At 35.2% G+C, this 22,071-nt stretch overlaps 1 protein-coding gene across 5 annotated transcripts in view; it reads left to right on the plus strand.

Moving 5' to 3' along the window:
- Nucleotides 1–22,071, plus strand: part of TRRAP (transformation/transcription domain associated protein) — an 83,015-nt gene that overhangs the window by 44,359 nt on the left and 16,585 nt on the right. For 3 of the 5 annotated variants that reach the window (XM_071760436.1, XM_071760439.1, XM_071760438.1), the window contains 16 exons: nt 384–505; nt 1,338–1,551; nt 2,325–2,504; nt 2,820–2,966; nt 3,574–3,693; nt 3,991–4,278; nt 4,842–4,979; nt 5,341–5,453; nt 5,940–6,075; nt 10,564–10,755; nt 13,411–13,639; nt 13,866–14,131; nt 14,811–14,911; nt 17,628–17,829; nt 18,934–19,098; nt 21,031–21,121. In XM_071760436.1, coding sequence (XP_071616537.1) covers nt 384–505; nt 1,338–1,551; nt 2,325–2,504; nt 2,820–2,966; nt 3,574–3,693; nt 3,991–4,278; nt 4,842–4,979; nt 5,341–5,453; nt 5,940–6,075; nt 10,564–10,755; nt 13,411–13,639; nt 13,866–14,131; nt 14,811–14,911; nt 17,628–17,829; nt 18,934–19,098; nt 21,031–21,121 — 2,704 coding nt within the window. The remainder of the gene's footprint in view (nt 1–383; nt 506–1,337; nt 1,552–2,324; nt 2,505–2,819; nt 2,967–3,573; nt 3,694–3,990; nt 4,279–4,841; nt 4,980–5,340; nt 5,454–5,939; nt 6,076–10,563; nt 10,756–13,410; nt 13,640–13,865; nt 14,132–14,810; nt 14,912–17,627; nt 17,830–18,933; nt 19,099–21,030; nt 21,122–22,071) is intronic. The other 2 variants (XM_071760440.1, XM_071760441.1) reach the window with 1 other exon arrangement.

Genomic DNA, 22,071 nt, shown 5'->3' on the forward strand with positions numbered 1-22,071 from the left:
TAATGCTGCTTTAAACTGTGCTATTCCTGTAACATTTTGTGCCCTCTTCAATTTGCTATATTTTCTGCTAGAGTTGGGTATTTAACACTCTAGTGCTGTATAAAGGGACCTACATTTTTGAAAGATGCTTTTGATTTCTGTAATCATTGAATAACTTAAACAAGCTTTTAGTCACTGCTTGAAAAATTTCTAGCATGTATTAGAAGGATAAACACTTGAATTACTTTCTTTTTAAGAACTGTGACCTTCTACCAAGCTATTTTTCAGCACTTTAGAAGTGAAAGAGTGATATAAAGGATGGCTGAGCTGCACTTTGAATGTGCCAGTTCTCTGCATGCTTTAAGATGAATTGACAAAATTAATCATGTCTTCTTTTAACACAGACACCTACTCTCCGGGAAAAGTCCATTTTACTAGTGAAAATGATGACTTACATTGAAAAGCGTTTTCCAGAAGACCTTGAATTAAATGCTCAGTTCTTAGACCTTGTTAACTATGTCTATAGGTAATTATAGCAATTATCATTTATTGCAGCTTATTGGTTCATAATTTGTACCATATATGACCTTTATAACATGCCATTAATCTTTTAAAGTCTGAATTAAGTAATATATTTTAAATTTTTTTTTCTAAATTGCAACAAAATCAATTAATTTCACTGACCCTACAATTCATAAGTACGAAAAACAATTGGTAAATAAAAGTTTCTTAGAAAGGATTTTCTTTTGGCTGCACCCCAGCCTCTTCCTTTCTCAGGGCACCAGGGGATCCTTGTAGATGGTTGTATTCTAAACACTGTAGTGACAGCTGAAATCTGTCTCTTTTCACATCTATGGGGTATAAAGATTTTTTTTTTTCTCTTGGAAATTTATTATAAATTATACTTCCTGGAGAGTTTTCTTTGCTAGCTAAACTGGCAGGTTTTGTAACATGAAATAATTGCAATAGTTACTGTATAAAAAAATGCCAGGTATTTAATTTTGTGCTGATGATTCACAATATTTTGAGCTACTGTTTGCTGCTGTGGACCTGGTAGTCAGAATTTTTTCTCACTTAATATCATTTGGCATTTTAAGCAAGATGCAAATATGGCCAATATCATTTCACAATTATGATGTAGTTTTATCCTGAAAGAGTTTTTGGGATAGTTTTGGGGTAGTTTTCTAAGAAGCAGCAGTATTTGCTTTGCTGTTTCTTTCAACTGCTGCACCCAAATGTGTGCCACACCATGGGGGCTTCTGCAGAAGTCACCCCTCTTGATTTTTCGTATTTTATATACAAAATGTAGGGAGAGTTTCATTTTGATGTCTCTGTCATTTCATCTTTATTCATTTTAGGGATGAGAATCTTTCTGGTAGTGAACTTACTGCTAAACTTGAGCCAGCATTTCTGTCGGGTTTGCGTTGTGCTCAGCCACTCATACGAGCCAAATTTTTTGAGGTGTTTGACAATTCCATGAAACGCCGTGTTTATGAGCGCCTGCTTTATGTGACCTGTTCTCAAAACTGGGAAGCAATGGGAAATCACTTTTGGATAAAACAGTGCATAGAGGTAGGGGACTAACACAATTTGAGAAATGTTTCGTTCCTCATTTTTCTTGGCTGCCTGTGAAAGCATTGTGCAGTCTGTGTCTTTTAATATGTACTGTTGGTATCGAAGCTAAAAATACAAAGTCTGCTGCCTCAGATACTTCCAGTGGTGCTTAAAAATGTGTACAGTGTCAAAATCACAAAGCTGCTTCCTGGAAAGGAGCTTTAAAATCAACCTTTAAAATCTCTTTTCTCTGTGAAAAGCTTAATGACCAAGTTAATACTTCTTAAGACAATCCATCTCTTGTAAATGATGGTGATTATAAAAATACAGGAGTTGATATTGTAGATATTTCAAGGCTGGAAAGTGTATGCTTCCTGGTATGACAACTGTTGGGTTGGGATAGCATGGAAATGAAATTGAAATTTTTAAAATAAGAGGGGACCAAACCTCTTTTTGGCTTTTATTGTAATGGGGAGTCTCTGCTAGTTGATTGGGGGAACTAAATCTATTTGTTAAAAATGTAGGCATGTAAGATCCCTTTTTATTCAGTGTTTTGCAGGAGAGGCTTGAAATACAATATACAGTCATGAACTTCAAAATGGTGACAAAATGTGATAAGATGAACATGGAAACGTATTACTGTGTTTATTGAATAAAAGTGATAAACTGGCTTTAATCATGTTATTGAAACTTTTATCTTGTTGCTAAATATTAAAACATAGTGATATTTTCCCTGAAATACTGCAGTAAAACCTATATTTGAAAACTCTCCTTGGTTTTTAATGTCTTAGCTCCTGTTGGCAGTGTGTGAGAGAAATACTACAATTGGGACAAGCTGTCAGGGTGCTATGCTTCCCTCTATCACCAATGTTATCAACCTTGCTGACAGTCATGACAGAGCAGCATTCGCTATGGTGACCCACGTCAAACAAGAGCCTCGTGAAAGGGAAAACAGTGAATCCAAAGAAGAGGTAACAGAAAATACTGAGTTCTTTTTGATGGCATATAGTTCTTCCTAGTTTCTCATCAGATAAGTTTGGAGAATATCTTGAAGATGATGTGCAAGGATTGTTCAGTGTGTCCTGGGTTTAAGACATTGTAGTTTAACGGTGCATGGGTTTCTCAGGGCTTGCAGTCATTTATTTAGCCTGTAGCAATTCTGTGTCTGAACCTGAAGAACTAGCAAAAATAGTGAGACCTGAAATAAGTTGATTGGAAGGTTATTTTATTGATTGCTCGGATAAAATCAAAAAGTACTTAGAAAATATCTGCATGCTTCTGTATAGGATGTTGAAATAGACATTGAATTGGCACCGGGAGATCAGACCAGTACACCTAAAACTAAGGAACTTTCTGAGAAGGACATTGGCAATCAGCTGCACATGTTGACCAACAGGCATGACAAATTTCTTGACTCTCTTCGAGAAGTAAAGGTTGGTACAGTTTGTTGGTCATTGTTATTTTTTTTTTAGATAATGATTTTTATTTTAAGACATCTCTTATTTGAATGTAATTTCTTATTTGCACAGGGTAAAAAATTCCTAAGCCTTCACTTTATTGCTGGTTGTTACTTTATCCCCTTACTAAAAAATTAGATTTCATCCTGCTTCATCTGTAAGTGTATTTTAACCGTTCACATAAGAAAACAACGATGGCAAAGACCATGTGTGTAGGATCAGAAAAGTGTATTGCCATCTTGTATTTAAATAATCTCTATTAAGACAATTTTAGCTGAAACCTATGTTGAAACAATTCTAACAGTAGTTACAACTCTGTCCAATTAGTTATCAACTTGTTTCCATTTTCCCTTGTTTTTTTTCAATAAAAAAAACTCAGTTACAGTAATCAGAGTCTCAATCAGCATGAAAGTAGGATTAAATTCTTATTGCAGTAGTCTGTATTATTAAATGAAACATCTTTGATATGTTGGTTGGGAAGGGCATTTGCATTACACTTTAAACAACTGTATAACTGTGAACTGTTTTTCCACAGTATTAATTGTATTTTTCTCATTTATATACATATTTTTTTTTGTTTTAGACTGGAGCATTGCTGAGTGCCTTTGTTCAGTTATGTCATATTTCTACACCATTAGCAGAGAAGACTTGGATACAGCTTTTTTCACGACTCTGGAAAATCTTGTCTGACAGACAGCAACATGTGAGAATCTTTTTCTCCTCACTTACAGATTCCTCTTTGTAAATGACTGCTGTTTCAGAAAAATGTATCTGTGTCATAAGTGACTGGTTCACTTGCTTTGAGATTCTTTGTGATTGGTGAATGCTATATACCTCTATGAATGCATCTTTTGAAAGAAAGAGGGCCCTTCAGTTAACAGAGAGAAATACACCGGTCAAGTAATTGTTCCCTGTATTAACAGGATTTTAAATCTAAATTCTCTAATTGAAGAATCTGATTGAACAGATAACTATTTTTTATGTTTCTTTTATTTTCTAGGCTTTAGCAGGTGAAATAAGCCCCTTCTTGTGCAGTGGTAGTCATCAAGTACAGCGAGACTGCCAGCCAAGTGCACTGAATTGCTTTGTGGAAGCAATGTCACAGTGTGTCCCTCCCATTCCCATCAGACCTTGTGTCCTGAAATACTTGGGTAAAACTCACAATCTCTGGTTTCGTTCTACGCTGATGCTGGAACATCAAGCTTTTGAAAAAGGACTGAGTCTGCAAATTAAACCTAAACAGACAACAGAATTTTATGAGCAGGAAAGCATCACTCCTCCTCAACAGGTAGTGTTCTATTAGATGAAACCATTTCTGACCCTCATTTTAAATCCTGAGTAGAAGTTTGCATTGTCTCTGTCTCCCTCAAAGGGAGTGTGGTTTTCCTAATTAAGTCTCTTGGTATATGACCTTAGCTAAACAAATCAGAGTGCCCTGTAAACAAGTGCTGCTGTGTTCAGTAGTCTGTCAGGTATTTTTGATCTGCCTTGCAATGTTTCCTCTCACGATAGGAAGCCAAATATTACAGATTCTTTCTGCAATAAAAAGCAAGTTGTTGGCTTGTTAAACAGTTTTGTTTTCTGTGGTTTGATCATATATATTAGGGAAGGCAAGCAAGAATCAGTGTACAAGCCATAGGTTTTTTTGGTTTCTTTTCTTGTCATTTATTGTTTTCTGTACTTGGTTGTTGCCAATTGCTTGCCTTCTAGAGCTTTTAAAGGGGCTTACATAAACATTTCTCTGTTTCCATGTCCTCCATTTGTTTTGGTGTAGAACATACGGTTTTGCTATCTACTATATTTTGTAAGGACAGTTTGACTGTGGAGAAATATGTGTGCTTAACATTCTAGGAGATACTGGATTCCCTTGCTGAGCTCTATTCATTGTTGCAAGAGGAGGACATGTGGGCTGGACTATGGCAGAAACGCTGTAAATTCCCAGAGACAGCAACAGCTATTGCCTATGAACAACATGGCTTTTTTGAACAGGTACATTCTTGATGTTAGGAACAATTTGAATAGTTCTACTGTCAGGAGGAATATTATGTTCAGCAAGAAAATATTCTAATTAATGAAGAACTTCAGTCTTCTAAAATTGGAAGTGCCACAGCTTCCCTTCAGGCCAAAGTAGTAGTTTAAACAATGTAATACTCAAACACATCCATCAGTTTTTCATTACATTTGTAAAGCTACCGAATAATCACCATATTAAGGAATGAGTTAACACACTTCAACTTTTTTTTTTAAATTTAGAATTTGTAAATGTTTTCTTACCACATGTAAAAAAATAAAATTCTGAGTTAATGTGTATACAGCAGATGGAAAAAAAAAGGATTTGAATTTTATTTAGGCACAAGAAACTTATGAAAAAGCAATGGAAAAGGCTAAAAAAGAGCATGAACGGAACAATGCTTCCCCTTCCATCTTCCCTGAGTATCAGCTGTGGGAAGACCATTGGATTCGGTAAGATTTTAAATATATACTTGATATACACCAAGTATTTTCACCCTGCAATAGATGTAAAATACCCTGCTGGTTTAAAGCATTAGTTAAGAGAATAAACTTAGCTCAAATAGAGGGAAAACATAAGGGAATTAAAAACCCACTATTCTTCACTCCCTTAGCAGAGCCTCTGAAGTAATATGCCTGAAGTGCTGTAAAAATATAATATGCTATCAGTGGAAACAGACTAGAGCAAAAATTTGTTTTTCCTCTTTAAAACGGTTATTCTGGGAGACACAAAATGCAGCTCTTCCCTGTTCACAGGTTTCTGTATTATAATTTGTAATAAAACTAAATCTTCTCATCTGGGTAAAACTTTTGCAGTACTTGCAAAGCTGTTCATAGACAAATATGGAGATAACATTCCAATACACAACATCAAAAGTCACCTTTACTGAAATTTTTTTTTTCAGTGACCAAATTGACGATGTTTTTGTTTTTTCTTAGTTGCTCAAAAGAATTGAACCAGTGGGAACCTTTGACAGAATATGGCCAGTCAAAAGGTCATATAAATCCTTACTTAGTTCTTGAATGTGCATGGAGGGTCTCAAACTGGACTGCTATGAAGGAGGCTCTGGTGCAGGTGAGTGAGGGCTTTTTATAGAAATATTTAGGTTTTTTGTTAATTTCATGGATTACATTTCTGTCAAGTCATCATTACAGTTCCTTTCACTGACCCAGTGAACTGCTCTTTGGAAGTTCTCTTTGATGTCCCAGCACACAGCTGGGAGTTTTGGCAATTGAAGAGTATCTTTTCAACAGACAAACTTGGTTCTCTATTCTATCTGTTTATAAAGCTGCACTATGTAAGAAATTTAGCCAGGGCAAGTGAAAAACATGGTGCATGGTAATGAGTCTCTGAAAAGCAGCAAATGCTTGCTGCAGAAGTGTGTGCCAGAAACTTAAAATGGGACCCCTGGCAAATACATGTGATTTAATACCAATATGATGCTATTTTATATGCCATTTTATACACTTATTATACCCTATATTATACACTTCTTGTGTTTTACACCTTTACAAAAACAAATGTTCCTTTTGTGAAAGGGAATAAAGTATGAAAATAATCTATTATCATCTTCCAGTCTGTGGGCAATTTAACTATGCTTTCAGGTGTAAAAGGCCATTATCCCTGTTTTTTTTTACTTTAGCACTTGAAACATGAAGCCAAACCATTTTCAGTTCCTACTGTCCAAATTTAAAACTGCCTAACACAGTTTATTCTGTTCATTTCCACTGCATCTGAAGGGAGATTAAGACATGTATGAAAATATGAGGGTCAGGAACTTTTCAGCTGAATTTGGTTTATATTAAATACCTTACTGTATCTGAGGAATGTTTGCAAGGCTGGGTTTCAGGATCCTTGTTAAAAAAAAAAAAAATCCTGAAAGAGCAAAACATGAAATCTGAGTTTCAGTGCTGATATATAGATGAGGCTGGTGTACACTGCAGATTTTACTAGTAGTTATTGTTCTAACTAAGACATTGACAAATTTCAAGTTGTCAGTATGTGGAGCTCATCTGGTGCAATGTTCCATTTGGAGGGGGGCCAAGCAGATCAAGTTGCCTTGTCCAATAGAGTTTTGGTATCTCTAAGAATTAAAATGCCACAGCCTTTCTGCCATACTCTTCATCTGAAGTAGAATGGATGTGCTCTGCCTGTTCTGTGTTGTGTTAGAAATCAGTCCAGCACTTCAGAAACTAAGGAACTTGTGTATGGCAAGTGAGGTGGTTATCATCCTCATTTAGTTATGGATAATATGTATGGTTTGTACTTTCCTGCTATTGACCTTCCTGATTCATTATGGAGTTCATTATTTTGTTCTGCCTGTAATTCGTTTTGCTGAACAACATGCACTTGTAAAACATTTAACCTTCCCTTTGTCCTTTCCTGGGTTTTGCTCATGAGGCTGTGTATTCTGTGCTGTCTGGGTGCTTGATGAATGAATGCTCCATAAAGTTTTGGCTGTTACAGAACTGTTTAAAGGCAGGGGGCACAGTACCTACAGAAAAATAACATTTTGAAAGATTTAGATCCAGAAGATCTTTTTACTTTCCAAGTGTGTGTTGGAGGTTTTTTTTTGTTTTGTTGTGGGGTTTTTTTGGTATGAATAAGATTAAAATGGCTAGGGAAACATGCTGAAAATAACCACTCATTTTTCTGAAAAGGTGTTAACTTCCTCCATCTCCTCTCTTAAGCATCTTTCTTCCCAAATATTTTAAGAAACATCCCATGTGAATAAGATGGTAATTATTGTTCTTGAGATTGCTACAGATTGTCAGGTTATGAAGCCATCTTGGGCTTATTGGAATCATCAATAGATTTTTCTGGCAATTTTTATTTTATTTTTTAAAACTTCACATGCAGAATCACTGTTATATAGAAGACTGAAAAAAATCATTATTATTTTGATTTTAAGGAAATAAATCCTTTTTTCATGGTAGGTAGAGCTGTTCATTTGTGATTGCGTAATGTAGAAGCATAAACCAGGTGTAAAAATGAAACCTGAAATGTGAGAATACTGCATTAAATTACAAGAGAGTAGCTTGTGGATCTTCACTGAACCATTGCTATATAGGGTCACATTACTGGAATGACTCTCCTAAAGATGCCAGAATTTGGAGTAAGGGGATGAATTGCTTAATTAAAATACAATTCCCCTGACAAAGCTCTGAGCAGAGCCCTGGGCACTTGTTTTTTCATATTGCAGAGAGAGAGAAGAATTAGTCCCTCGATTAACTGAGGTTTATTGTTTCATCAGTACTGTTAAATTTAAAGCAATACCTCCTAGTTAAATGTGTTACATTGCAAGCTGGCAGTTGACTGTCTCGTTTTATAGTATTTGTAAAAAATAAAACGGGGTTATGAAAAATGCTGAGCATCCTTTAATTCCAGTATCTTGCAGGATTAAGTTTCTGTTTACAAAATACCCTAACAGCATGCTTCATTCTGACAACTTAGTCTTGCATAATAAATATGCTGAGTTCTATGTCCTCTTACTTTCATCAAAAGGGACTCAATATTTTGTTTTTAAAATGTAGTTATTTTTATTCTCTGTAATGTTTCATTTTGTCAGAACCAAAAATAGGTGGATACAATCAGTATGTTTTGCTTCAAAGGCTAAACCATGAAAAAATTAAAAATTGCTGAATTAATCAAGGGTAGGGTCTTTTGATGGAACCTAAATGAAGACTATTCAACTATGGCAATATTTGAAATGGAATTTTTCAATATTTGTAGTACCCATGGTTCAAATTAAATAAGTATCTTTAAGGATGGATTTTATCATTAATCAGGCAATATGAGGCCAAATCTGTAAGCAGCAAGCTCCTTATGCTACAAAAATCATCTTACCTGTTATATTTAATTTTTAATTAACTTCTTTTGTTTTTATGACAATTGGTATTTTGTGTTCTGTTTAAGTATGCAGCTTCAATGGCTACTTAGAAAAATAATATTTGAGAAACATTCAAGGCCTAAAATATGAACTGTACTGTGCAGTATATTATAAAACTTGAGTCTGAACAGAATTAAATAAATCATTTCTGACAGGTTCTGGGCTTGGAGATTTACAAGCTGAGTGGAGGTGACAACCACGAGTAACTCCTGATATGCTTTAGCTGCAGTTATATTAAATGAGATATTTGCAGTAATGAGACATTTACTAAATGACTAAGGAGAAAATGCTGCTGAAGCCATAAACGGAGCTTTTGTGGCTCTACTCTGATTCTTGTAAAAGTGTCAGGAAACGTTTGCATAAACATTAGGATATGAAAGAATAATTGATTCTGTGCTGCTAAACTTGCTGCTCCAATTTTATTGATATTCTTTAATGTGGCTGTTTTTTATCAAGTTCCATTCTTGATTCACAAGAGAAGTCAGAAAAGATGGCAAATATGTATCAGGTTTTGTAAATTTTTGTGTAACAATTTTAATAATCTACCTATAGAGCTATTAAAAGTTAAGCTATTAAAATAGCAAATGGCCTTTGATAGGACCCAAGACTCGTTTCCATTTGCTCACATTGCCATTGTGTTTAATGATCCAGTAGATAATGTAATAAAGAAAGAGATTATTTTCACTGTGTAAGTGTAAGGTTGCTACCTGGCAGTTTCTCTTTGCTGGCTCAGGTGTAAAAGTCAGTTGAGGATAACAGAAATAACAATTGTAATGGTAAGGTACAGACCATCAACAAGCAGATAATGCCGAGGGATTTTTGTGTTGCATATCCACCCATAAGGGATTTGATTTAAAGCAGAAGAAAGAAGTGGAAAAAGTTCTAGATTTAAGGCCTGCAGTATCATCTAGGGAGCATTGGTTAAATGCAAGTTTACTGTAAACTGCTCACAGAATTTAGCTGCTAGGCAGTTCAAGTACTTGGTTGGTTTTAGTTGCTTCTGTCAGTTTCTACTGTTCCAGAAGTTTAAGCAAATGGTTTAAAACTACTCAGCGATGTTAGCACTCTGAGCTGAGTTTTCACCTGTATTCAGAAATCTCTTTGACATAAATGGGAAGGTTAGTTGTAGATGGCTTAAAGTATTCACTGTTCATTCTCATGAACTTAGTAATGCCCTCGAGCAGGCAGTTAGGAAGTCTAATGCTGGCATAATGGGCTGACAGGTAGGCAAAGGATCCTTTTAAATGGGCAAGTGACATTACTCCTTCCAGAGTCTCAGAAGCTCTTCAGAGGTAGTATGCATTATCTACTGAAAAACACCTTTTTGTCTTTATAGCTGGTGAATTTGTTTGTAGTAAGCTCTGTGCTCATGTTGCAAGACTGCTTTCAGCTTGCTCAGCTCTGTCTGAGCTACACTGGAGTTGTCAGAGTAAAAATACCCCAACAGCAGGTTGTGTGCAGGCACTTCTGTGCCATACTTGCAATTATTCTGCTAGCCCGCCCTTGCCAATACCTTTGAGAGCCGAGACCACTCTAATGAAAGGAATTTTGATATTTTGGTCTGATATTTTTATGAATTGAGCTAATTTTTATAACAAAATAAGACTATGTGTTTTAAGAAGGCACATGAGTCTGAAGATTGTTTAGTAGACTTTTTTCCATTTCATTACCAGGTGGAGTTGAGTTGTCCAAAGGAGATGGCATGGAAAGTGAATATGTACAGAGGATATTTAGCAATCTGCCATCCAGAAGAGCAGCAGCTGAACTTCATTGAACGTCTGGTAGAGATGGCCAGTAGTCTGGCTATTAGAGAATGGCGAAGGCTTCCTCATGTAGTCTCCCATGTTCATACTCCCCTCCTCCAGGTAAGACTTAAAAGTCTTTTTTATCACCAGTTATGTTTCATTATCATGTTTCAGGACTTAGAGTAAGCGTGAACATAAAGCATTCTACTGACTAATGTTTTGTAATGGTATTTTTTGTTAAAAATTGCAGAATGGAGCTATTTAAAATTTGATCAGATGGAGATAAATAAATGAAAAAAAAATAAAATCAAACCTGCCAGAAGTTGTGTTTAGATAACTTGAAGTAGCTTAATTCGTTGTCAAGATCATTTAAAAGAAGTAAAAAGGTTTTTCACTTAAGTTTCATACTGTCATGTAAATTTGCATTGCTTATATCCTTTGCAACTTTTACACGTATTTCGCCATAAAGAAAGTGGACTTTTGTTTCCTTTTGAAATAGATGAAGTGTCAAGCCTTAATCTTTTGTTTTCTGTTGGATTTAATTGCATAAATGCCTCATTTTATAGTAAGAGAAGGATTTTTGAGAGTAGGTGTTACTGCCAGGAATAATCTTGCATCAATAATCTAATGGAAGTAGGTGCCTAAACTCATCTTAAATATGGCATTTTGCCTAGAGGTTTCCAGAAGCTTCTTGAAAAAGAGCTTTGTGTCCTTTGGTATGTATTGTACAGCTGCAGCCTGAGCATAGAAGTGGGGCTGGGGCAAGATTTTGTTCAGTTTGTTATGCAGTGTGATCTGGATAAAACACACCACTCATTTGACATTAAGGCTGATTGTGTCCCTGTTCAGGGGGCCTGATAAAAATGTACCTGATGCAAATCAGCTCTTGTTACTGCTAAGGGAATGTCCTTCTTCCAGAGGAGAATTTCTGGAATATTTCTGTGAAATACAATCTGAAATCTGATCACAGGGATAAATGTCTTGATGGACCATTGCTCAGAGAACTATGAATGAGCCTTTCCTGTAGAAATGCAGATGACTTTGCTGTCAGGCTTCTGTTTGATATAGTGGCTTCTGTAATTCTGCTTAAGATTGGTAGTCTCACCCTGTGTGTCATGCCCACTGTGATTCATAGGTAACTAAATCTGCATGATCTAAGGTACCTCTGCAGAAATTAACTGTACTTGTGGATAGACACAAGCAGTGAATGAAAGTGAATGAATATAGAAATTTTCTTTATATTGTGAGGAAGTTGTTAAGTAAATAGGTACAATATTTCATTTGTTTGAGCTGATACAATACTACTACTTAATAAAATTAATTTATTCCTGCTAAATATTCACTGATATTTCAAGTTTTCCCTCCACTAAGAATGGCAGTATCTGCAGCATGAGGGAATTAGTGTTGCTAAATGAAGTATTTAAATGCTTTCAGATATAAATTAAAACAAGCTTTTAAAATAATCTAATATTTATATATCCCTTGTGAAGAAACAATAAATTAGTGGATGACTGGCAGAGGTACAAATGCAGCCATGAGTTGGCACTGCAGTAATTACTTTTTTAATATCAGATAGTATGTGATTAAATACCTGTGAGAAAATTAAATTTATGTGATGAATGGGTGTAGGATGAAGGTTAAGCTGTTGTGAGAGCTGATTCTGAGAGTATTGTAGGAAAATTACTTTGTTTAAATTTTTTTCCAAGAGATTTCACTCAATAAATTTAGACTGTGATGTTTGGTCTGGTTTTTTGTTTTCTTTTTTTTTCCCCCAAATAGCTCTTTTATTTGGTTGATTAACAGTGAATACAACTTTTATCTACTAAGCAGTAGCCTAGAGAGTACTACACAGGTTTTATTGTACTACAGGTAATTAAAGTCCATTAAAGTTTTCAGGCTTCCAGGTTGTTGAAGTTTTAACAAAATGTCTGCAGGCTTTAGTGGGTTTGAGACTTCTGCCATCTCCTGTTCCTCTCATTAATCTGAGGACAGTAGATGTCAGTGACAAAACATTGCAAACTAGAGTAACTTCTCAAAGTGAAGTCCTTGCAGAGTATCTTAAGGGAATACTTTCAGGAGAAGGTAGGTAGCATTTTCTGTACATGTAATTTCCTATCAAGAAGTCAGATGGTGACCAAGAAGTTTATACCAGTTACCATGTTACAAATTTTGTTTTTCTGGTCTTAAAAGTTCTGCTAAAGATTCTGATTTCAATATTTTTACTTGATCCTTGTATTTAGCACTCTGTAAATATATTTACTTAGGCTTTTCTATGACCAGGGTTGATGTAGTAAGTTCAAGCCTGTATGCTAGAACTTAATTCTAGTGAAGAGAGTGTGTAGATTCCAGTGAACTCTTTTTCCTTTGCTGTGGTGGTTCTTTTGTTGTTTTGTTTGTTTGTTCCATTCAGGGATAGTTTGTGAAAACATTTGCAGTTCAAAGTAAAAGAAAGGATGAGAAGTTTTATCTTAATACTATCAAAGAAAGACATTTCATAGTTGCACAATATTAAACTTGGCAGCCAAACTCATAGTACTATTGGAAGAACACATTAAGTACAGATCAGTAATGCCTTTTTGTGACCAAGTAGTGTTAGGGCATTTAGGTTTTGTCAGAATGAGGTATGCATGAAATTGACTGCTCAATACCTGTATTTCATCCCTGGAGTTTCATCCTTACTTGATCATCTAAAGGTGGCATCATTCATAGAGAGCTTTTTCTAACTGAAATTGCCCAGCTTATTGTCCTATCCTTTATGATGTCTGTGTTTTCTAGGCAGCACAGCAAATAATTGAACTTCAGGAAGCAGCCCAAATAAATGCAGGATTGCAACCAACTAATCTGGGGAGGAACAACAGTTTACATGACATGAAGACTGTTGTAAAGACTTGGAGGAACAGGTTACCTATTGTGTCAGATGATTTATCCCATTGGAGCAGCATTTTCATGTGGAGACAGCATCATTACCAGGGTAAAACTGCCTGGTCCAGCATGCATTCATCATGTAATTTTCCAGACAACACATTGTTTGAAATAAGTTCCTTGTATTATTTTTTGTTTTCTTTAAACATACAGGAATACTTTTGGTTTTGACAAGTGTTGGATTTTATTCAGTTTCCACTTCAGTGTTTCATTATCTTAAGTCATCATTTCATATGTGTTGCTGTGTGAGATACTGCTGTGTGTATAATTTCATTTATAAAGGAAACCTTTTCATGTTTTATTTCTAGCCATTGTAACTGCATATGAAAATAGTTCTCAGCATGATCCTAGTTCCAATAATGCTATGTTGGGAGTTCATGCTTCTGCATCAGCAATTATCCAGTATGGAAAGATTGCTCGAAAACAAGGACTGGTCAACGTGGCTCTGGACATTCTGAGTCGCATCCATACAATTCCAACTGTGCCCATTGTGGATTGCTTCCAGAAGATCCGTCAGCAAGTTAAATGTTATCTTCAGCTGGCTGGAGTTATGGGCAAAAATGAGTGTATGCAGGTACAGTTGCTTTTTCTTTGAAGTTGTTGTAACTTGAAGGAGGATTATGAGGGCCATCAGATACATTGGTTTAAATGAACTACCTGTGTACAGAACAGGGTCTGAATTTTGTTGACATTGTTATACCATGCCTAGAGTGTTGTCTTAAATAATGCTGTTAGTCAAATAGTTATTGTCCTCTTTGAACTGAATACTGTGAATTTATTAAAAATTAGCTGAATAAAAAGTGGGAGTATGTTTTTTGGGGTTTTGGTATTTTTTTTTTTTTTTTTCATCTTGCAAGATAGATGAATGGAAAGTACTTGGAAAATTGTGTTATGTGCAATAGGAAGCAATGCCACTACTGCCAGACTAACTGAAGCTCTAAGTCAGTTTTCAGACTGAGTCATGAGTGATGAGTGCTAGCCTACTGAACTGAAATTGTATGTGTTAAAAGGAAAGGAAAAAATGTGATTGCAGGCACCAGATAAATGTTGTCTCTAATATCTAATATTTTTGCATAGGCCAGTGGAAACTTAAAATTGTTGTCAGTCCAGACTTTTTAAAATGAAAATTCAATACCAGAAACTTGTACTCTTTAAATTTCAAGAGAATATTTTGGATGGGTTTTTTATTGCACTTTCATTGTAATAAAAACTTCAGGTTTTGAAGGCTTTTCTCACCAAGGCTTATTTTACAGGGTCTTGAAGTTATTGAATCAACCAATTTGAAGTACTTCACCAAGGAGATGACTGCTGAGTTTTATGCATTGAAAGGAATGTTCTTGGCACAGATTAACAAGTAAGTATGTTGGCTGGAAGAGGCACTGGGATACATCTGAGAAAAATGCAGCTGAAAGTACTTGAGCAGGAAAGTTGTTCTATGTTTATAGCTGCCTAAATTTGCCACAACTGTGTAGAAAAGTCAAAGTGTATGTGAGTTCCTTTGCAGTTAGAAGATGTAATGGTTGCTCATATTTCCAAGTATTGCAGGAAAAGAGCTAGTTAAAGGAAACACTGCACCAGTTCTTTTTAGGAAAAAAACCCAGATTTTAAGGGGTGAGATGGGAAGAGCCTGCAAATAGGTTTGTCCAAAGCATTGCAGCTTAACTTCATTTTTTTTGCCCTGGTTCTGTGAGTACTTAGACAAGCTGATGCCTAACTGATGTCTTAGTGTAGTTGACAAAAAGAGACTTCTTTAATTATGTTCTTAATGTAAACATCACACGTAAAACCAAAGAGAGAAAATGTGCTGTCTATAATCTTATAGCTGCTTAAACAAAATTAGCCTACCTCTTTGTTTCTCTCCTTTCTGTTTAATTTTTCATTGTATGGATCCCATTAATACCTGCAACTAGTCAAGACACAGGAAAATGTGTGATAGTATAGTTCAGATTACTCAGACAAATCCGGTGTGTCATGCAGTATGGAAATGCTACACTTTTTGGATAAATCAATTGCAAAAATAAATGTGGTGTGTGTTATAAATATATTGCATTGCAGCAATTAAACACCTAGCTGTAAGCCTTGCTGTCACACAACTACATTTTAATATTTTTGATTTATACTAACAGGCATCTTACTATTTTGAGGAAGATCTGTTGTTTAATTCAGCAAACAAATATCTTAGTCTTAATTTTGTTCAGTGATGCCAAAAACCCCTTTCAGATTTCAACAACTTTTGTTATGTATAATCTTTAACATTAGTATTACTCTATGTTACATATGGGTAGAATAATTCCTTTACTACTACAATGTGGACACTTAAAGAATGATATCCATCAGGTTTTAAGTTGTATCTTGCAACCTCACATAGCAGTCAAGTCAGGAAATATTAATATCTTCTTCTGAGAATACCAGAGAATTTTAAATAGGTAGAATGTAATTACTGCGATGGAAACTTCAATGGGATTTTTCTTATGATCATAAGGGAGCTTAGTTTCAGTAGAGATATAAAGGAAAGAAAGTGCATCTTCCCCTAATATATTTTTTTTAATAATATATTTTTAAAATTCATGCAGGTAGAGTAAAAGGCAGCTAAAACTGCCCCTGCTTGTTCTTTCAAGATAGAAGGGATAAAGGTTTCTGTTTGAAACCTGGCTCTGATGTGCTTACAATTTGTTAATCTTACCAAAAAACACACAGACATTTTTTTCAGCACCACAGCTGAGGTCAGGAATTTAGGAAGGTTACAGTTAGGAGCAGTGACACTGTTGAATCTGAGGCTGTGACACGCTCATTACCTGTGTGTCAACTAAACTGGAAGTTAAAGGTCACCTCTGCTCTTGCATCTCCCTGTGCTGCCCATTTGCTGAGCAGGGTGATATAAAGCATTTTAAAAAAAGTCATCTCAAGTGTCAAGAATGATGGATTGTTAGAAGGAGAGAAAAAAAACCCAACTGAAAAGTCCCTATTTCATAAAGGGGATGTAGAGATACAAAGTCATCTATCAGGCTGGTGCTCTGGTACTGCACTTCAAAGCTTCCGTCTAGGGGGCAGAAAGACTGCAAGCATGTAACTTACTCATGTAGCATGGAAACTAATGCAGAATTCGACAGACAAATTTGCTTTCCTTTTAATAGTTTTGCCTCAATAATCAGTCATTTTAATTTATCAGTACAATACTCCAAACTAGTACTTTAAAAATAAACAAATGCTTTACAGGTAATTTTTTAAAATTAGTCAGACAAGCTTGACATTACTTTTGGACAGTTTATTTCAATGCTTATTCAGTCAGGAGGAGAAGCGCTTTCGTGTTATAAAGACTCTTGGTGTGCTTTAAAAGTTTTTCTTGATTTCAGTTATGTGCATGTGAGGCTTTTCATCCTTTATTTTTATGCCTGAAAAGTTACATAGGTTTAAGGGCTTGGGTTGAGTCATGCCAAATCTTGAACTAGGAACACTTCAGGAAACCTAGAGAAGACTTTAAAAGCCTCAAACATATAATCTTTTGATTCTCAAGAACTGTGTGGTTCATATCCCTTCACTTTTCCTGTTGAAAAGCACTTCTAAAGCTGAGGAGGATGAGGAAGCTGACTTTTTCACATATAACTGATGGTAAATTTTTTCAAGAAGAGTTAAGTAAGATACAGTTTTCTAAAAGGTAGCTAACTTAGCAACTTCCCAATACTGCTCTTTCTTTTTTTTGTTCAACACAGAGGCACTTCTGTGTTTGCTCCTTCTTTTCTTGTGTTATCATTTGTTCTTCTTTCTCCCAGTATCATACTCTGTTCCTTGAATTACAATTGCAGTGCACTGGAAGGTTTTTGTCAGGAAGTATCTGCAGATCTTAAACACTTAATGTAATTTTTTCCATTATTAAGCATTTGCTTTCATAGATGCTGAACTTTAAGGAAAGCTAAGGCAAAACATGCATGAGACCTTACTAAAGAATGTGATTAATGGAAAAATATCAATGAGTATTTAGAAAATGAGTATGCTATCAGAAATCAAACTGTTACCTGATACACTAACATTTTATTAGCATAGATCTAATATTCTCACTTGTCACAATGCAGGTCTGAAGAAGCAAACAAAGCTTTTTCTGCAGCTGTGCAAATGCATGATGTGCTGGTGAAAGCCTGGGCAATGTGGGGTGATTATCTGGAGAATATCTTTGTGAAAGAACGTCAGCTTCACCTGGGTGTGTCTGCTATTACTTGCTACCTGCACGCCTGTCGTCACCAGAATGAGAGCAAATCAAGGAAATATTTAGCAAAGGTAAGACCTAGATGGTTAAAAAAGAATTGAAGCTCCAACCCTTCAAAAATGGGATGAGTAATGTTCAATGATGAAATTTGTGTGATAGGAGAAATATCAGTTATTGGTAGAAAGCTTTAATTTAGACTGAAAGTCTGCATGTGGTTGCTGTTGGGTCATTGCATTTAACTCATCATGGTTTTTTCTACTTCACTGGCATACCTGGGTTGTTATTTTAAAGTGTGGAACCTCTCTGTGGGAGAAGGGACAAATCACATTCATCATTTCTACTACATAATGTAGTGAAATAGCTGCAGAAAAATGTCCTTTGGTGCTCCAAAATTAATATAATTTTGTGTCTGTTTATTGTTACTTTGGATAATTAATATTTTTACCTGAAAATTATATTTTATTCAAGATAGGTCTCTTCTGTAATTTTTTACTCTAATTCAACAATTTCAGCCCAAATTCTTTCCAATATGTATTTTTCAGTTTGGGAATATTTTCTTTAACCTCACTCATGAAGAAAATGTAAAAAATGAGAGCAGACCTTGGAAGACAATCTATTTTGAATGTGAAGCAAGCATAGAAAATATTAATTTAGATTAAAGGTGGCCTCTACAATACTCAGAAGTTTATTATTCTCTCTGCTTGTATAACTATTAGTGATTTTTAGTCAGTACTTAAATGTGTTTGCATTTAAACTGAATTATAAAGTATCATTAAGTGTGGACTGTAAAAATAATATAAAACAACCAAAAAAACACTGAAGCTCTCTTCAAAGTTAATTTATTTGAATAGCATATTTTAGGTTCTATAGACATGCCTCATTTTTCACTCAACCAAAAAGCCAAAAACCTGAAGAATCTGTGGAATGTTATGATAATTGGCATTTTTTGCTGTTTCACAACACGTACTGTCCTTCAATACAGCCTTTAGATATTGCATCTGGGGGGGAAAAACGCCATTGGTCAGGCAGAATGAATGTGAGCTCTTATGTTCCAAGAGGCTTTGACACTTACAAGGACTTCACTATCATATTATAAAATATCCGTGGCTTTTTTCTGCATCATATGAGTGATGATAATTTAAGCCCTGAGATTTACTTTTGAAATTCCCTTCTAGGTTCTTTGGCTACTGAGTTTTGATGATGATAAGAACACCTTAGCAGATGCTGTAGACAAGTACTGTATTGGTGTCCCACCCATCCAGTGGCTGGCCTGGATTCCACAGCTGTTGACGTGCCTGGTTGGCTCAGAGGGCAAACTCCTTCTGAACCTCATCAGTCAGGTGCAGGAGATAATCTCTAATTCTTTATTGTCTGTAATCTTTGTTTTTAAGATGAGCCACAAATATTTTTTCAAAGCAGATTAAGAAAATTACAAGCTATAAAATGCTATTAGTTGCAATGGCTGATGAGTTTAAAAAATGCTAATTTCTCTCGGTAAGTGGAATATTTTAAATTTCAGAGTGTTACTTAATGAGACGAAATCCAGAGAAATTGTGTGCCATATGTGCATTATATCTTTCCCTCTGGACTTTTTGTGAATATTATTATTTAGAAATGTATAGTTAATTGCTTTTAACATAGAAATAAAGAATTGTTAGCTTTAGGGACTAAAGAGCAAACTATTTCCTTACTGCTTTGTTTTTTGTTAGACCTGATTTTAAAAGACAAGGCTCTGACTGTCAGAAAGCTTTACCAGTGCTTTGTAAAATTGTGCTTGAAGTTTAGCACAACAAATGATGAGACAAATAAGGATATGGTTTAGGGAGTTAGATGAAGAAACCGACATCTTGGATTTTTGCCTCTGAACTGGCAGATATGAGTTTTGATTAATCTTGCTTTGGGATTTTAAGTTTTTACTGCCTGTGGCTGTCTGCTCTGAAGCAGAATCTCAGAATAGAACATACACCTGTATCAGTATCAAGGTGCTTCAAGCTTGTCTGTAAACTAATGGATAATAAGGGACATGTTTCTGTTAATGTGTTTTTTAGATACTGTTCTATTACTGCTCAGTGTGAACTGGGCTCAAAATTAAATTATACTTTGAAGAGACCATGTACCCAAATAGCTTAGGAAAGCAAAGCAGCTAAGGCAAAATTTCTGATGTGTATGGCTTTGTATTGTCTTGCAATACCTGTGTGCTCATCTGTCTCCTGACAGCAGAGAGAAAAAAAGTTATTTCAGTGAGTTGCAGACACTTTGTTTGTTGAGATCTGTATAACATTTTTAGAAGTGCCTGTTTTTAAGTCCTACTGTAGTTGGAGCTTAGGCCCATAAAAATGGCAAGATATTTTTGTTTGTCTTTCCTTTAATGCTGTAGGTCCACAGAAGGAATATAGAATAAAAAATTACAAAAAGTTCTTGTTTACTAATTTAAAATTTTTAATTTGCAGAAATGGTAGATTGTAAACCTTACAATTACTGTCAAGTAATTTACTCTTGAATTAAAGAATGAAGCATATGCAGGTCATTAGTAATGTGCCATAAATATATTACTGAACAGTTAAATCCCATTGCAAAATTTCCACCACTTACTGCGCCCACTGGGATGGAGGAAAAATCTATGATTTATTAAAATTGTAGCTGGAGAAGCCTCTAATAATGTCTTAAGATCTGCTCTATCATGGTTTAGTGCTTAGACACATTGTTTCTTTCCCTTAATAGCTACTGAAATGTGCAAATTTTAAATGGGGTGTTGGATGTTAATATCTTTTTAGGTTTTGGGGTTTTTATGTAAGCCATAAAATCTTTATTATTTTTTTTCCTCTTACATTAAATGCCACAATTAGTTGGAGTAAAGCTGCTCTCTAATGGGCCTCCTTATCAGGCTCTCTGGGACTTGTGGCCTAGTTTAAAGAGTAACTGCTGTCATTATGTCTGTTTTGCTTCCATTATGTACATGAGTAAGATCTTTGAGCTGGCCCAGCTGGTACTCTGGCATTACACTGTTTTTAGGTTTATTAGGCAATATGGTCTGGAAGCCCTAATTAGGTAATACTTTAACAGTGTGTGCAGGGAGTTACCATTTCATCTTCTTGGGGTTTCTGTTGCTGAAAGATTCTTTAATTTCCTAGTTTTCCATAAGCAGTTCTTTAAAACAGGGAGCTGATGGTAAGAGAATTACATTCATTAACAAAGAGAACATGTGTGTATTGATCTGATCTGTGGTCAGTTTTCCTTAATAGAGAAATATGTATGTGTGTATCTCCAAATAGGTGGGAAGGGTCTATCCCCAAGCTGTCTACTTCCCTATCAGGACTCTCTATTTGACCTTGAAGATAGAGCAACGAGAGCGCTACAAAAGCGGTGAGCTTGAAAATGATCAAATTGTTTGTGCTCCTCGTAGCTGCATTATTGAGTTTCACCTGATTTTACTGGGAAAATGGAGTCTCTAGAAAATGAGAAATTTAGTAAGACTAAGCAAAAAAATTCTTTATAAACTTGACTTGCATTCTGTGAAGTTAGATCTACAGATGGCTTGAAATGTCTTGAATTTTCTTAGATAAAATTCACCAAGAAGAATTTAATCTCTTTCATTCTTATGTCACTCTGATTGTTGAGAAATGTATGTTCTTTAATGCATTTTTATCTTTTAAAATTGGTGGAGAGGTACAAAATTCAAACACAAAAGAGCATTATAGGTGTCCTAGTGTAATTTGGATTGGAAGTATAAATTATTCAGTTTCTTTTCAAACAAGTCAAACTTTAAAAAAAAATCTAGAAAAAGATAAGTTTGTGTAACTTGCATAAGCTAAACTGCTTGTTTTGAATTATCTATACTTTAACAACTCAATTCTTATGGTGAATATTCAAGTAAAATGAGCATCTAACTTTGCACAAAATAGTATCAATTTTGACTTTGAAGAAATGTCTGGAAAGTGGGGAAAACACTGTACAACATTTTTTTTCTCCCAATAATAAATTCTATTTAGAATTGTTGTGTTAAACAATTCCACAGAATTTAGCTGTTCTCTTGTCCCATATAATTGCCTGGGAATCCCAGGAGAACTCCTTGAGGAACTCTCCCTTCTGTTCTGTATTCTTTGTAACAAAGTTCATTGTTTGTTTCATTTTCTTTTTTTACTTGGGCGTCAGTTCACTAAATTTCTGTATAAAATTTTGAAAGGCACTAATTGAATAATGTCTTATTCTTCTTCGAATGCTCTTTTGGAAGAGGGGGTGCCACATTCCATAATACTTCACTGTGTTTGTATCCAGTGACAGAGGTTTCTGTGCCAAATTCTCGATATTTCCAC

Source organism: Heliangelus exortis, chromosome 17, assembly GCF_036169615.1.
Source record: "Heliangelus exortis chromosome 17, bHelExo1.hap1, whole genome shotgun sequence".
In the NCBI taxonomy this organism is placed as follows: domain Eukaryota; kingdom Metazoa; phylum Chordata; class Aves; order Apodiformes; family Trochilidae; genus Heliangelus; species Heliangelus exortis.